Source organism: Carlito syrichta, unplaced genomic scaffold, assembly GCF_000164805.1.
Source record: "Carlito syrichta isolate Samal-C Ts95f unplaced genomic scaffold, Tarsius_syrichta-2.0.1 Scaffold304416, whole genome shotgun sequence".
NCBI classification, from domain to species: domain Eukaryota; kingdom Metazoa; phylum Chordata; class Mammalia; order Primates; family Tarsiidae; genus Carlito; species Carlito syrichta.
This window is the reverse complement of record NW_007248512.1, coordinates 152,191-167,386: the sequence shown is the minus strand read 5'-3', so window position 1 is coordinate 167,386 and position 15,196 is coordinate 152,191. Positions and strand designations below refer to the sequence as shown.

At 33.5% G+C, this 15,196-nt stretch overlaps 1 protein-coding gene across 1 annotated transcript in view; it reads right to left on the bottom strand.

The window, feature by feature from the left end:
- LOC103262259 (dystrophin-like) overlaps positions 1–15,196 on the bottom strand; it is a gene marked incomplete at its 5' end in the record, with an annotated part of 166,531 nt that overhangs the window by 15,755 nt on the left and 135,580 nt on the right. Inside the window, one exon of the mRNA XM_008059882.2 lies at positions 13,014–13,163. Within this exon, the coding sequence (XP_008058073.2) occupies positions 13,014–13,163 (150 nt within the window). The remainder of the gene's footprint in view (positions 1–13,013; positions 13,164–15,196) is intronic.

The following is a 15,196-nucleotide window of genomic DNA, read 5'->3' as shown; positions in this document are numbered from 1 at the left end:
CTACCACGCCTGGCTAATTTTTGATTTATTGTAGAGATGAGGTCTCGCCAAGTTAGGTTAAGATAAATAAGGCTGTTGTTTTGTAGAAAGGAACTCCTGCCAGAGTCATTGGCTCCAATATGATTCATTTGGCTAGGATGTGCACCTTGAACAGCAGGAACAAGATGTAGAAAACAGCTGCTTTTCCTTCTGCTTTCCAAACATTCTGTATATTGCTTGAGCAGTAGGTTGGGGGTGCACAATGAAGACTCCTGTGTGTTGATATGTGTATGGAGAATAAATAAACACTGACAGACTGGTGTACTACACTCAATTCCTTGTTAAAAAATAGGTCATTTGCCATAGAATTCTCTTGCAAAACATTAAGCTGGCTGAAATAAATGTAAATTGTTCCAAACCTCCTGTCTTCTCTATTCCCTCCTCCCATTGGTATCTTCTCATCATCTATGGATGAAACCCAGGGGCTGCTGTTATTTGGCATGGAGAGTAATAGCCAGGTCTCACTTGTAGGATTGTTGCACTTGTCATAAGTTAGACATAGCAGAAGATTTAAGATTTAAGTTATGGACAATGTTTACAACGTTTACAACCATACAGTACTGCTCGTTGTCTTTTCCAAACAGAACTTCTGTTCCATAAACATCATGATTCAGGCAGGAGAGAGAGGTAGCATAGTGTAGACCACAGTGATTCCCTTTTTTATGCCATAAAAAGTTTGGTGTTGTTTTCTAAAAGTGATTAGTGTATGGTGTACTTCAGAAGGGAACTGTGGCTGTGAAGGACAACCACTTTTTCCTCTGCTTGGTTTAATTTTTTAGGTATTGGGATATTTCTGGGATATAGAGATCACCCAGCTGTGATGTGCAGGAATAAGTTATTGGTTTACAGTAGGAATAAATCTGTCACACAAGGCACATTAGCAATTAAATATGCTTTAAATATAAATAGCAATTAAATATGCTTTAAATATGCTTGGGTAAAGGTCTAGACCAAGATTACTAAACCTGAATAATCATCAGAATCTAGATAAATGTTTTCAAATACAGTTCTCAGCTTCACTCAAAATCTGCTAAATTAGAAAGTTGGAAGGAGTCAAAAGGGAATATGTGTAATGAAAATCCCTACACCCTCCCATCTGTGTGACCTTGGTGATTAGCCAAAATTGAGAAGGCTTAAAAAGAGTAAAGTTTGAAAGGAAAGATGTCTTAAATAAGAAACAAATGATAACAGATAATAAAATGCAATTTGTTGGGTTTACAACAAAATTAGCAAAGGGCAAAGTGCTACTAAATTGGCATTTCTCATTGCTGATTAGAAAACATGAAACTTGGTAAGGTAGAAAAATAGAGCAATTCTACAGTTTCATTTGATACTTTTAGTAGAAAATTACTAGTGAACATGTGTACTCTACGACTTTATAAAAAGTTTGATGAACTTGGAAAATATTTATATTCCTCACTACATATATTAATTTTTACCCTCTCCCTTTGAAGACAAATTGGCAAGTAACTTTAGTGAAGCTTTGCCTAGATATTAAAGAATAGATTTGACCACTCAACCTTAAGTATCTATGAAGTGGCTTGAAATGAAAATGGTTTAAAAAAATGGATGAGACAGATGAATATTTAGCTTAAAAATAGTATTTTATATTATAAGGTTTAAATATTAGTTGTCAATCATGATGGATCGTAAATAAAAGTTATAGACAAATTTTATTAAAGATAAAAATCCAGGAATTTTTTTGAAAAAGTAAGAAGATAATAACAGTAAAAGAAAACCATCAATCCATGAGTTTATTCCTAAAATGCTAACTTACCAATTCATGCTACTGATTTAATTTTTCAAATGGATTAGTTTTTTTGCCTTAATATTACATATTTTTAAATTTATATATTAACACTCTCTTTTTCTATGCCAATTTGATTGATTGATTGATTGAGTTACTGGTTTTTGTAGAGATGGGATCTCACTATGTTGCCCAGGCTGGTCTTGATTTCCTGTCCTCAAGCAATCCTCCCACCTTAGCTTTCCAAATTCATTCCAAAAAGTTTACAGGTGTGAACCACTATGCCTAGCCTAGCTATTCAACTTTACAGGAAGAAACTCAACCAACAACTTATTAGAAATTTAAAGATGAGATAACCTTAGTTCAACAAATTCACATTTATTCAAAAAGATGTTGATACACTCCCAAAGCAAACAGAAAAGGTCTAGAGCGAATATTGACTATTTAAATATTAATCATATATTAAAATACAATGTATGATTACATATATGTATTTGTTCATGCATATGTACATAGGGATATATACATGTATATATATGTGTGTGTGTTTGTATGTCCTTTGTGTTTGGATCTATAAACTTAAATATGCTAAATTAGGCATACATAAAGACAAGAAAAATTTAACTATTGACAGTGTGAGTGAGCAAGGAAACATTATTTATTAAAGTAAGACAAATTATAGTTTTTATATTTAAAAATAATGTAATTTCTACTTGCAAGGTAAAAAATTCCATGATTCATGATGTCTAAAATAAGAAAAAACACATTTACTGTGCAGTTTTTGTGAAAGTTATATATTTCAGTTCCACTACCTATAAGATAGAGGTCAACTAAATTCAAAATACAAGAAATACATTAAAATATTTTCAAAAACAAGAATCAAGACAACTCATGATTAATTGTAGGACCAAAAAAAATAGCTTTCTCAAATAACAAAAGAAAATACAGCAGAAGAAGGAGGAAAGTTATTTTCTAATTTAAACTTATAGCCGGGCTCAGTGGCTCAGCCTGTAATCCCGCACCTTTGGGAAGCTGAGGTGAGTGGATTGCCTGAGCCCGTGGGTTCGAGACCTGCCTGGGCAGCGAGACCTCATCTCTACAATAAATCAAAAAATCAGCCGGGCGTAATAGCGCATGCCTGTAATTCTAGCTACTTGGAAGGCTGAGGCGGAAGGATCGCCGGAGCCCAGCAGGTCGAGGCTGCGGTGGCCAGGAGCGGCCACTGCACTCCAGTCTGGGCGACTGAGTGAGACTCCACCTCAAAAAAATAAATAATAAAATAAAATAAACATACTTTCTTTTTTCTTTTTTACTTTTTAAAACTTAATTTTATTATTCTTATTGTCTTTTGAGTCAGGGTCTCACTCTGTCACTCAGGCTGGACTTTCTGGGCTCAGGTGATCCTTCTGCATCAGCCTCTTGAGTAACTGGGGTTACATGCATGTGCTACCATACCCCGCTATTTTATTTAGGGGGGATAGAGGTTCCACTATGTTGCACAGACTGATCTCGAACTCCTGGGCTCAAGCAATCCACCCACCTCAACCACCCAAAGTACAAGGATTACAGGTGTGACCCACTGAGCCCGGACAGAAAATTTATTATTACACTATCCAGGGGCAGGTTTTAACATCAAAGACAAACTTATACTTTCATGTCTATTTTTCTTACATTAAGTTAAGGATGGACTACTGAGTTTATTACCTGTGAGTAAATATTACACAAGTGAGTTTCTTCCCCTCAAAAGGTAATCACTCTTGCCCAATTATTCAATTAAAATTATTATGAGAGCAAGATGCATAGTCCACTACTCAGCTCAAAATTGAAGTCACCTTGAACACAGATGTTTGCCACAACAGTCTGCTTGCAGTGCATTTTTATATAAAGATAAAAATTTTATCCCAGAGCATTCAACCTAGGAAAGTCAAGATTCAAGATATCGAACATCCTTCCTTCCATTGTAAGGAAAGAAAGCACCACATTCAAAATGTGGAAAAAATGTAATCCTAGAATCTATATCCATTATTAACACCCTAAAAATAAATAAAAATTCTACCTTTTGAAATATTAAAGCATTTATTGCTAGTCAATCATCCCCAGTGAAATATTATTAAGCAATGACATTCTAGAGGAGTGAGTTTAAGTTTTTAAATCCCAGACATTATAAAAAGCAATTTAGGTGTAAAAATAACCAAATAGATAAAATGGCATGCCAAACTGGCTTAATACACATGTAACCTGTGTAGTTATCCTGTAACTCAGGCTTAGGAGAACCTACACTTGGTTTAACGTGCTGCTATTGCCATTTTACAATTCTAATTTTTTTCATGTACTGGGCCTTGAAAATTATGTAGCTGATAATCTGAAAAAGATAGCTAACAGCTAAAAGGTTGAAATAAGAATATAAAGTAAAATGGCTAAGTTAGAGCGATTTTTAAAAATACATGAAATTCACATTAGAAGCAACAGGGCACAGTGACATATTGGGGGTGGGAAAATGAATACCAAATAGATGACTTTCAAATATGAATATAATTGGAAGAAAAGACTCCAGAAACCAGCCTCTCAGTTGTTTCAGGATATAATAAAATACATTCTCGGTATGCTAATTAAGGATAATGCATATAAAAGTTGACTTTGTCCATGTATTAGTACGTGTGTGGTTCTAAATAAAATGATTATTTTGTAGAAAACTGTAGGAGAAAGTCAAATAATTGATTGTTCATATAATGAATCTTTTCATTAGCTACTACTGAATCCATACTATTGTTTGCTACCAATTCTGCTTATTTTAAATGGATTTTGACAACAAAAGAGCTCATACTCCAAATTCCTTTTACTCTCACTTCCTCAGTGGTAGCAGTTCTATATTCCTCTATTTCTCCCATCCTCATACCATCAATTCTATACAACCTAACAACAGATCTAGTGCCCTCTCATGTATGGAGTCCTTCATGGATACATTTTCTCAGCCTTACTAATCTCTACCTCAAAATGTCTTGGTATTATCTCAACTTTCTCTTTCCCATTTCTAAGGTCAATCTTTCCACTTTTGCCCATGAATCATATCTTGTAAGACTTTGCTCTTACATATGAAGTATGTCTCTCTATTGGATATTCCCTGAGACTACAAACATGCCTAAATTTTTACTATCCTGAAAATCAACAACATATCTTCTCTGGCCTATTACTCAAACTACTGGCCTTTCTCTCTAATTTTTTTTTCATCATCAAATATTTATTTCCTCTACTTACTTTAGTTGCCTATGTCCTATTTTACCTCAATTGAATGTCACAGTTTTTCCTCCAGCGCTTTGAATTCAGCAACTATAATTAATTAATAAAAGAGTGAATGGGAATTGAGTCAATAAATCGAACTAGTAGCGACTTAACAACTTTTTTTATTATACCTACTTGAATCTAAGACCTTTTAAACTTATTTTTCTTCCACAATTTTTCTTATCTTCTTGTAGAAGTTTTTGTATTAAGAGTCTTTTGGAGTAAGCTATAAGTTTCTATTTCTCTGAAAATGTATAATTTACTCAGATTCTGAAGTAGTTTTAATGAGTTCAGAATTCCAGACCAATGGTAATTTTTTCAATATAGTGAAAGTACTTTCCATAGCTTTTTTAAAAATTCATTTTTTTTGTAGATAAGAGGTCTACCATTAATCTAAATTTCATCCCTTCACAGGTTTCATGTCTCACCTCTCTGACTGCTAATATCAATTTCTCTGTCTTTGGATTTCTGCAGTTTCATTGTGATATGTCTAAGATTATATTTCTATTTATTTATTTTGTCTGTTATTAAAATGGACTTCTTGGTTAAGTGGTTGATGAAATGGACTCTCAAAAGTTTTACTTAAATATCCTTCACATATTCCTCCATTTCTATTTTCTTTACAAAATTTATTTTGACATACAATCTGTGTGTAATTAATATACACAAGTTGATAAGTTTGGAGATAAGAATATACTAATAAAACCATCACCTCAATTATGCCATAAACCTATCCATCATTTCCAAAAGGGAGAGGGAGAGGGAGAGGGAGAGGGAGAGGGAGAGGGAGAGGGAGAGGGATATTTAGTATCATTTCTTTTTGTGATAAGTCACTTAACAGAAGATTGATCCTCCTAGCAAAATTTTAAGTATATAATATAGTATTTTTAACCGTAGGCTCTATGCTTTACAGTAGATCTCTAGAAATGTTTAATCTCATATAACTGAAACTTTGAATTTTTTGACAAATACCACCCCATTTCTTCCTTCTCTTCAGTCCTGGAAACCACTATTGCACTTTTTGCTTCTGTGAGGTTTACTGTATTAGATTCATCATATAGGTGGTTTCATGTACAATTTTCTTTCTATGTCCAACTTATTTCACTTAGCAAAATGTTCTTCAGGTTTATCCATGTTGATGCAAATATCAAGCTTCCCTTCTTTTTTAAAGACTGAATAATATTTCATTGCTTGTATTTACCACATATTCATTTTCTATTCATCTGTCAATGGACATTTAGGTTGTCTCCATAACTAATCTAAGGTAAATAATACTGCAATAAACAATGGAGTGCAGATATTCCTTCAAGATTGTTTTTTAATTTCTGTTGGCTATATCCCTAGAAGTGGGATTGCCAGATCATATGGAAGTTCTATTTTAGTTTTTTGAGGAACCTCCCAATTGTTTTTCATAATGCCTGTGTCAAGCAACATTTCTGCCAGTAGGGTACAGGGGTTCCATTTTCTCTACATCTTCATCATCATTTTTTTTTTTACATATATATAAAGGTCATCCTAACAAGTGTGAGGATATATCTCATTGTGGTTTTGATTTGCATTTTCCTGATGATTAATGATTTAGAGTATATTTTAATATATATGCTGACTACATATATGTCCTCTTTGGAAAAATGTCTATTGCATTCAATTGCCCATTTTTAGATTGGATTATCTATCTGGGTATTATGCTATTGAGATGTAGAGATCCCAATTTTCTTTATTCTCTTCTTTAGAAACTCTCATTTGGCCTAAGTTATATGTTACTCCCCTCCACATATGTTACATACTTGTTCACAATTTTTACCTTCTTAGTTTTTGGTATCACATTCTGTACATTATCTTTTAATTATATATTATCTCGGTTTTCAACTAACACACATTAAATGTACTCATTTAAAAATAGAATATTTTTAATTTTAGTTATTTTAATTTGATTTCTTCAAATAGTATTCAATTTTCATAGTGTTTTGCTTCTTATTCAAAATTTTAGCAATATTTATTTCTTTAATAGTTTACCTCCTATTTTATAGTATACATCTGGCAATTCTAAAATCTGAAATTCTAGGAGAGGTGACCTGAATTGACCCTGTGTTCATGCTGACTTCCCTTCAGGATGGTTTGTCTTCATTTGTGTGTGTGTGTGTGTGCGTGTGTGTGTGTGTGTGTGTGTGTGTGTGTGTGTGTGTGTGTGTGTGTATGTGTTGAACTCAAATTTTATTTAGTTTTATTTAGGAGGACTAGGGCATTCTTTCTTGCAAAGAGTTTGCACTTTTTTGACTAGTGCTAGGGTGCTGCTAATCTGGTGCTACTTTAACTTAATCTCCGTTTGTGTATTACTTGATCCTTAATGATAATACACATTCCCTAGATCCTCACAAATAATAGGCCTACTGTTATACATTTTCAGTTAAGTAGATTATAATTAGTCTATTACTTTTTACTCACAGTAAGAATATAGATGCATTTTTATGTTGTTGCTCTCAGCAGACATATCAAATTCCCCTGTCCATCATTTTACTGACAATATAACCTCAGCTTTATGTAGGATCTCTGCTTACTTCCCTGATTTTCTTGAACCAGCAGATCAGATTTCTTTTCCACCAAATTCAGCTAAAATCTGGGCTCCTAGTATTAGTGCCTAACTCCAGAGCAATACAAAGGACAGTACTCGTAGTTGTTTCATCTGTAAGGCTTGTTTCATTCATTTCCCCCCCAACATCCTGAAGTTTTGCAGAGGGCATTTTAGAAGACGTAGTTGGCCTCATTTCTGACAATGAAAGTCAGGCTCATGTCAGCATCTATAAAGTAAAATAATCAAGTCTATCTCATAACTAATATGAGGGCTAGATTGTTTATAACTGCTTAGCTAAAGGACAGACATAAAACAGTACTCAATAAGTAGTGGCTATTACTATTAATATTATTATAGGTTGATGTTTTCTAAAATTAAACATTGATAAAACCATAAAGCATATTATTTTATTAGAGGAATGGCTTTCCAATAAAATTAGACCTCATGACTAATATCATGTCACTTATTTTCCTAGATTACTTTGCAGTGTTCCTTCAATCAATATTTGTCCATTCTGATCTATCTATGCTAAGGCAGATGTGACACTGAGGGAATGATTCAAGGTCATAATTACCTGGAACAATTAATAGGTCCCTCTAGCTGCCTATCACGAAGGTTACCATTACGGCAATTTAGATTTTGTCTCTTCTCTTTTACTCTGTCTGCTATTTAATGTCAAGTGAAACAACTTACAGACAGCTTTGAAGGGGACTGAAATGAGGACATTAATAATCTACAAGAAAGATGAAATAATCACTAATCAAAAGAACTGGCAAAGGCTTTGGACTTCTAAATGTGTGTTTTAATATTTAAAACTCTAAAATGTTTCCTTTTAATTAGTCAGCTCTAATGCATTTAAGCTCATGTTGTGAGCTTTCTTTAAAAATTGGGAAACTACTTAATTACAATACTCACTTCTTAGTAGGCAGCTTTTATTTTTGATATAAGCAAAGGATCACAGAGGTGGGCAACGGTGTGACCAAATGGTCATGTGTCCAGTCTTCAAGTGCAAAAAGACGAGTCTAAATGCTCAATCATCTCTTCCTAGTTTTATGACCTTTGATACCCTTTCCATTCTATAAAATGAAGATATAAAAGGCCTCATATCATAATGGTATTGTGAGAACTAAATTAGAAAATGCATATCTGACACTTAGAGCAGTACCTGAGCCTTTGTAATCATATATTATTGATGCTATTATTATATATTGTGTTGTATTACTAAAACATTTTCTGTAGCTTGGTTACTCTGGTGGAGAATAAAATTATTATAATAGTTGTAAAAACTATATGTTTTGGTATGACTTTTGAAGTTTTTTCCCGGGTTGCTAACCATCTTTCAAATAATTACTGTGAATGTAAAATATAGTGCTGTATGATTATTAAGAATGAAAGATCATTTTTAAAGTGGTAAGAATAATTTATTACTTATTTGAATGCAAACTCACACTCCGAAATTAGGAAGGAGATCTAGCCTATCTCTTGTAAATATTCATAGGCAATAAAAACTCAGGCGGTTTGATTGATTTAACTAGCAACTGAAAGCTACCTTAGGTCTGCATAATTGCAGCTGTAAGAAACATTAGGTAGGCGATAAAAAAAATACAAACTTCTGACATAGGCATTTAATTGAGAAGAAAATGGGTTAATGCTCATCTTTAAATGAAAAGGCTCTCTATTGATAGAAAAATCTCTTTTTCTTTAGCCAGCAAAAAACCAAGAATATATAGCTTAAAACAAATTCAGAATTCTTGACTGTCACATATTTATGTACAACATGATCTTAAAAAATCAATTTTAAAACAATGTTATTGTAGTCATTTTGTTTCTTCAGCTCCTCAGATAATTTATCCCAAGGTTCCATCTACTGCATCAAAACACCAGTCTTTTTAACTAGATAGTCAGTGGGAACATCCAAAGAATTGATTTAGCTAGCAGATTATTAGGTGTTTCTTTATTACCTAAGTAGTTTGGAATTGGTCAAAGTGCCCATCTTATAGTCTGAGAAGTACAAAAGCCCGATTACTATCTATCATTTTACTCAATATTGTGTCTTTAAAGTCACATCAGCTTATTAAAGAACAGCACAACAGAATTTGAGAAGAATATTATCTTTAATGTGATGTGGTTTCCATGAAAGCCCTGATGCACCAAATATGCTTCATTTTCATTGTCAAATAACTGTGAGAACATTATTGGCTAAATATCTAATATAAGTATAGGCAGGACTAATAGTTTCTAGTATATTTATTTCACATATTTATTGTTATTTTAGCATTATGCTTAATTGACTATTGAATTAGAAGTAGAACCCCTTCCAATTTGAAGACATAGGATATTTTAAATCCCTTTTTCTCTCTTATGCATTTTATATAATAAATGGGTACATGTACATTTCACTATTTTGCATATTTTAATATATGTATTTGTTCACCAATCCCTCCACTTTGTGGGGTATTCACACACATATGTGTACAAACATGCACACAAACATTCTTTTAAGAATGAGTACTCTAGCATACGTTCCTGGCACCATAGTAAACACTTACAATGCGATATTTTATATTTTGCTCACAAGAAACCACTACAACTGAATCTATTATCACAAATGAGGAAGTGTTATCCAAGGTCACAAAGCCGATTAATTGTAGAGGGATATGTTAGTTATCATTTTATTGTCTTTCAACACTGTCCTGTTTTTGATACTGGAACACTTCTCCCTTTACCAGCTGACATGATGTAAAGCATTGTCAGTAAAGGGCGCTGGAGTGACAATGGAAGAAGTAAAGATTTCTCTGTTCATGTGCTTTTTTAATTCTCATTCCTGTGGCTCCAGATAGGCCTGTGGTATGCCCAGTACAGCTCATTTAATCACTACATCCCTTTCTTCACCAAGAGTTTCAGAAATATCCTCATGGCAGTGCCTGATAAGTTCAATCAGTGCCTGAGCAGCAAGCTTAGCATGGATCGCAAATTAACAGGCTTCTGGAATGCCATCTGGTTTTTCCAAGTTCAGTGGCTTTCCAGCAAGTCCAATGGGTACACCAGCCAGCTTCCCAGCAAATTCAGCAGCATGCTACATGGGCTACTTTCCTGTGAATTTTGTCAGCACTCCACCCCAATATTCTCTTCGCATTAGCTTCAGCCAACTGACTATGGACTAGCTCAGAGTCAGGTCAACTAAGCAAATTTCTTTGCCATCTCAGGGGCTGCAGATGCACTCCTTCCAAATAGACTTCAGAGTTTTGAATTTAATCTTGGGTAGAGAGTTTATTTTTCCAAGTCAGTTTGCTTCTTAGGTAATATTCATCAACCCTAGGGCATTCTTTAGAGTTCTCTTTTATCCTTTCTTAAAAATTAATTCCCAGTAAATTGTTAATATTTCCTTGCATTAAACTTTCCCTATTCAAGTCACTGTGTAGTTTCTGTACCCTGTCTGGACCCTAACTAATACAAGGGGCTAGCTTAATTCAAGTTTTTCTGTCTCAAAATTCCATGCTTTAGCAACTCAGTCTGGAATATTGTAGAATAGGTACTCAATCAAAGTTTGTTGTTGAATCAAATTGTTACTTATTGGGAAAATATCAGGTTTCATACCAAAGCCTTTTGAAGTATAAGGTCATAAGTAATTTGCAGTAATAAAGGACCGCAAGGTCATTACATAAATAGAGCTGATATCAAAATCAGGTTAGAGAGTAATCTATTTCTATGGACAGCGAGAAATGTTAAAGATTAAAACTTCGCAGCAACTTGGATGGATTTAGAGTCTATCATACTCAGTGATCTATCACAGAAACAAAGAACAGAGTACCATATGTTCTCATTCATAAGCGGACCTTGAACAATTACAATACTATAAGAAAGCATTTGGCAGTAATGGGAAACTGTAAGGGGAGGGGGCTGGGATTGGCAGTTGAGGGAAACAAATTGCCAGGGAAGGGGTGGCCCATCTCATCAACAAGGGTACCTGCATAATGAACATTTGTACACCTAACCCTGAATTGTACCCCACATCCTTTAAATAAAAAATTTAAAAGTTAAAAAAACTTTAATCTTTTTGCAGCTAAGCCAAAGTCGCTTTACAAGTTAATTTTTATTTTTTGCCCAAAATACAATCTTTTACCTGACACTAATATTCAAATACAAATAAAAACATATTCCAATTCGATACCAAAATTCAAATTTAAATGACCTTCAATATAGTTACCACCTAGGAATGTCTACTTTTACTCACATCTAATAACAGTGCAACAATGGTGAAGGACCAAGGGACTGTTTGGAATTCTTTTCTAGTCCCTGACCCCTTAGGTTGATGTAGAAAAACTACTCACCAATATAAAGGCAGGATTAAGGATTGGATGCTATTGCTGGCACATTTGCATGGATCTGCTCCACCCTCCTACTTCTTTTCAGGATCAGAGAGAGAAGAGGTTCTCCTACTCAGGAATTTCCTTTCAATTGCCTACTTAAATTTTGAACAGTTTCTTATAAACTTCGCTAGTTACTACTATTATTAATCTCTTTAGTTTCTTTACACCTTATAATATTGCTTATTTTTATGTCGTGCACATGCTAGGTAATAACATTTTTTGCATAACTAATCAATATATTTGTTATGAAGAATATAATTTTTTCTTACATAGTACCAAATCATAGAACAATATCCCACTTGTAGAAGAGGCACTCAGTACATGGATACAAAACTAAATATTTTTATGAAATAGGTTTTCTTCTTGACAAATAATTCATTCTTGACTTAGGAGAGAGTATGCAAACATTGTTTGACTAGGCAAATTATATTAATTTACTTTAATTTTGATAGGAAAAATCATGCAGTGTGTGAATTAAGAACTATGAACATTCACACATTATATATAAATAATAACATTTTGTATTATTGGGGAAGAATGAGCAATATTTGAGATACTAATGGAGTTGCATATATTATCAGCTGATTACATGTGACTGTAACAAAACATCTGTATGTGGGGGGAGAGAGAGAAAGAGAGAAGAAGAAGGGAAGAAGATACTCATACGTGTTGGTTACTCTTGAGTAGGGAAATAAACTTTGTGGTCAGGTAAGATCAGACTTTGAATTCTTTATTAACTATTTATTAATACATAGACCTGAGAACATTAGTATTCTCAGTATATCTCAGTTACTTGTTATAAATTTTAGTTTTTAATGTTTTTGTAAGACCAAATTATATAAAACACATGTAAAGAATTCAGCCAGTGTCTGGCATTAGATGGATGGTCTCTAAAACCTGGAAGCTGAGCTAATGTTTAAAGTACTACTCATTTTATCTGAGAGGTCTGAATCTGCTACACATTTATGCAAATTAGATTAAAGACATTTTTCACTTATCCTCATACCTCTTCATGTAGTTCCCTCCAACGAGAATTAAATGTCTCAAGTTCCTCATTGATCAGTTCATCCATGACTCCACCATCTGTTAGGGTCTGTGCCAGTATGCGAATCTGATTTGGATTATCCTCTGAATGTTGCATCAAATTTTCAAGTGACTGAAACACATTTGCAATAATTACTATTTTTCATCCTTTTCTAGATACATTGAATTAATACAAAATGCTCAGTATTTTCTGATTTACACATAATTAAGCCATAAGCAATTTATACTAAAATTTAATTGGGATAATAAAACATGAAGGACATTTTTGTTTCAAAAAATATGTTATTCTGTATGATTATTCATGGAGTAGGTCAGAATTGTGAACTGAGCACTTGAAAAATGATTTACAGTTCCCTTCTTCCTTGATGTCTTCTATTTTAAAACCTAGGAAGGTAAAATATTCAATCACTCAATTTCTCTTACAGCTAGTGGTAGCCAGTTGACATGATTCTGGAAATATGTGCAGATTGAAATACATGAGCAGGTTTCCTTCCTAAATGAAAAAAAGGAACATTATCTCAAGAAGAAATTCCTTTGCCCTTCGCACTTTTTCATACACACATGGCCTGGAGGTCAACCAGCGAAATACAGAGTGCGAGACAATAAAAACGAGACCGAGGTACTTTGTGCTCAGGAAAGGAGAGTCCAAAGAAAGATCCAGAGTAGCTCATAATATTGGCGAACTGTCATTATCCCTGGATAACCTCCCTACAGTCTTCTTTTTGTGGTGAGAAAAGATCATTTTACGAGCTTATGCCATTGTCTGATTTTATGTTAACTGCAGCCCAATAATCTCTAACTGATATGCTGCTCAAATTTGACAAATTTGCCTCACTACATTATAAAGAAAAGAAGAATCTCATTGTCAACTTTAGGCATGCTAGAAAACAAGTAATTCAATATCATCTTACTGGATCTCAAACATGTCTATAAAATAAAGGATGGGCATTATTTTTTAACCATTCAATGCTCTGTTGTTTTCATTTGTTTGTTTTAAAAATATGGGAATGTCCCAATACATATCTGTAATTCCTTTCTCACATAGCTATCATGTATCAAATTTTGAGCAACCCCAATATATTTTCCTGTTAAGGTTTGAGAAAATCAAAATATGGAGACTTCTCAACCACGTTTCTAAAAAAAATATGAGTGTACCCTTTAAAATATTTAAAAGACCATCATATTTTAATAGAATAATGTTATTATTAATAATTTTCCTTTTAACTTATGTATTATATTACTTCTAATATGTCTTAACTGCATAATATTTATTTTAAATATATAATTTTTATAAATCTAAATGACATACAGGTTGTTAATTTTTTTAAAAAAGGATGAACTAAAAGCAACAAATCAAAATTAAGAAATCAATTATAGAAATCTTTAGTGGTAAGAAAACTTAGAAGTCACAAGTCCTATTCTTGTCAGGGTTTTGCTATTAAAATGTCTTCCTGGATGAACAGTATTGAACTTGTCAAATAATTAATTTTACTTGAAATAGTAAATAGAGTAAGTCTATTACCTTTTTTCTTTTTGTGCTTTTATTTGACTTTTTTCAAGAGACTGGGTTTCACTCTCTTGCTCAGGCTACATTATCAATCATGTTATCAATCATAGCTTATTGCATTCTTGAATTCCTGGACTCAAGCAGTCCTCCCACTTCAACTTCAGAGTAACTGGAACTACAGGAGCATGCCACCATGCACAACTATTTTTTCTAAATTTTGTGTAGAGATTGGGGTCTTGCTATGTTGCCAAGGTTGGTCTTAAACTCCTGAATTCAAGCAATCCTCCCACCTTGATCTCCCAAAGTGCTGGGGTTACAGGTGTGAGCCACCATGCCCAGCCTGCAAACTCAACATTTACTTATTATGTCTCTAAAATAAAACTTGAAATTATACTTTAAAAAAACATTTTACAGATATATTTCAAATATCAAAACATGATCATTTTATAGCTCAAAATATTTTTAAGGTATAAATCTGTGTTTTAAAATAATTTTAAAGTATATTCCAATTCAATTAAATATTTTTAAAATAGCCGGGCTCAGTGGCTCAGCCTGTAATCCCGCGCCTTTGGGAGGCTGAGGTGAGTGGACTGCCTGAGCCCGCGGGTTCGAGACCCACCTGGGCAGCGAGACCTCAG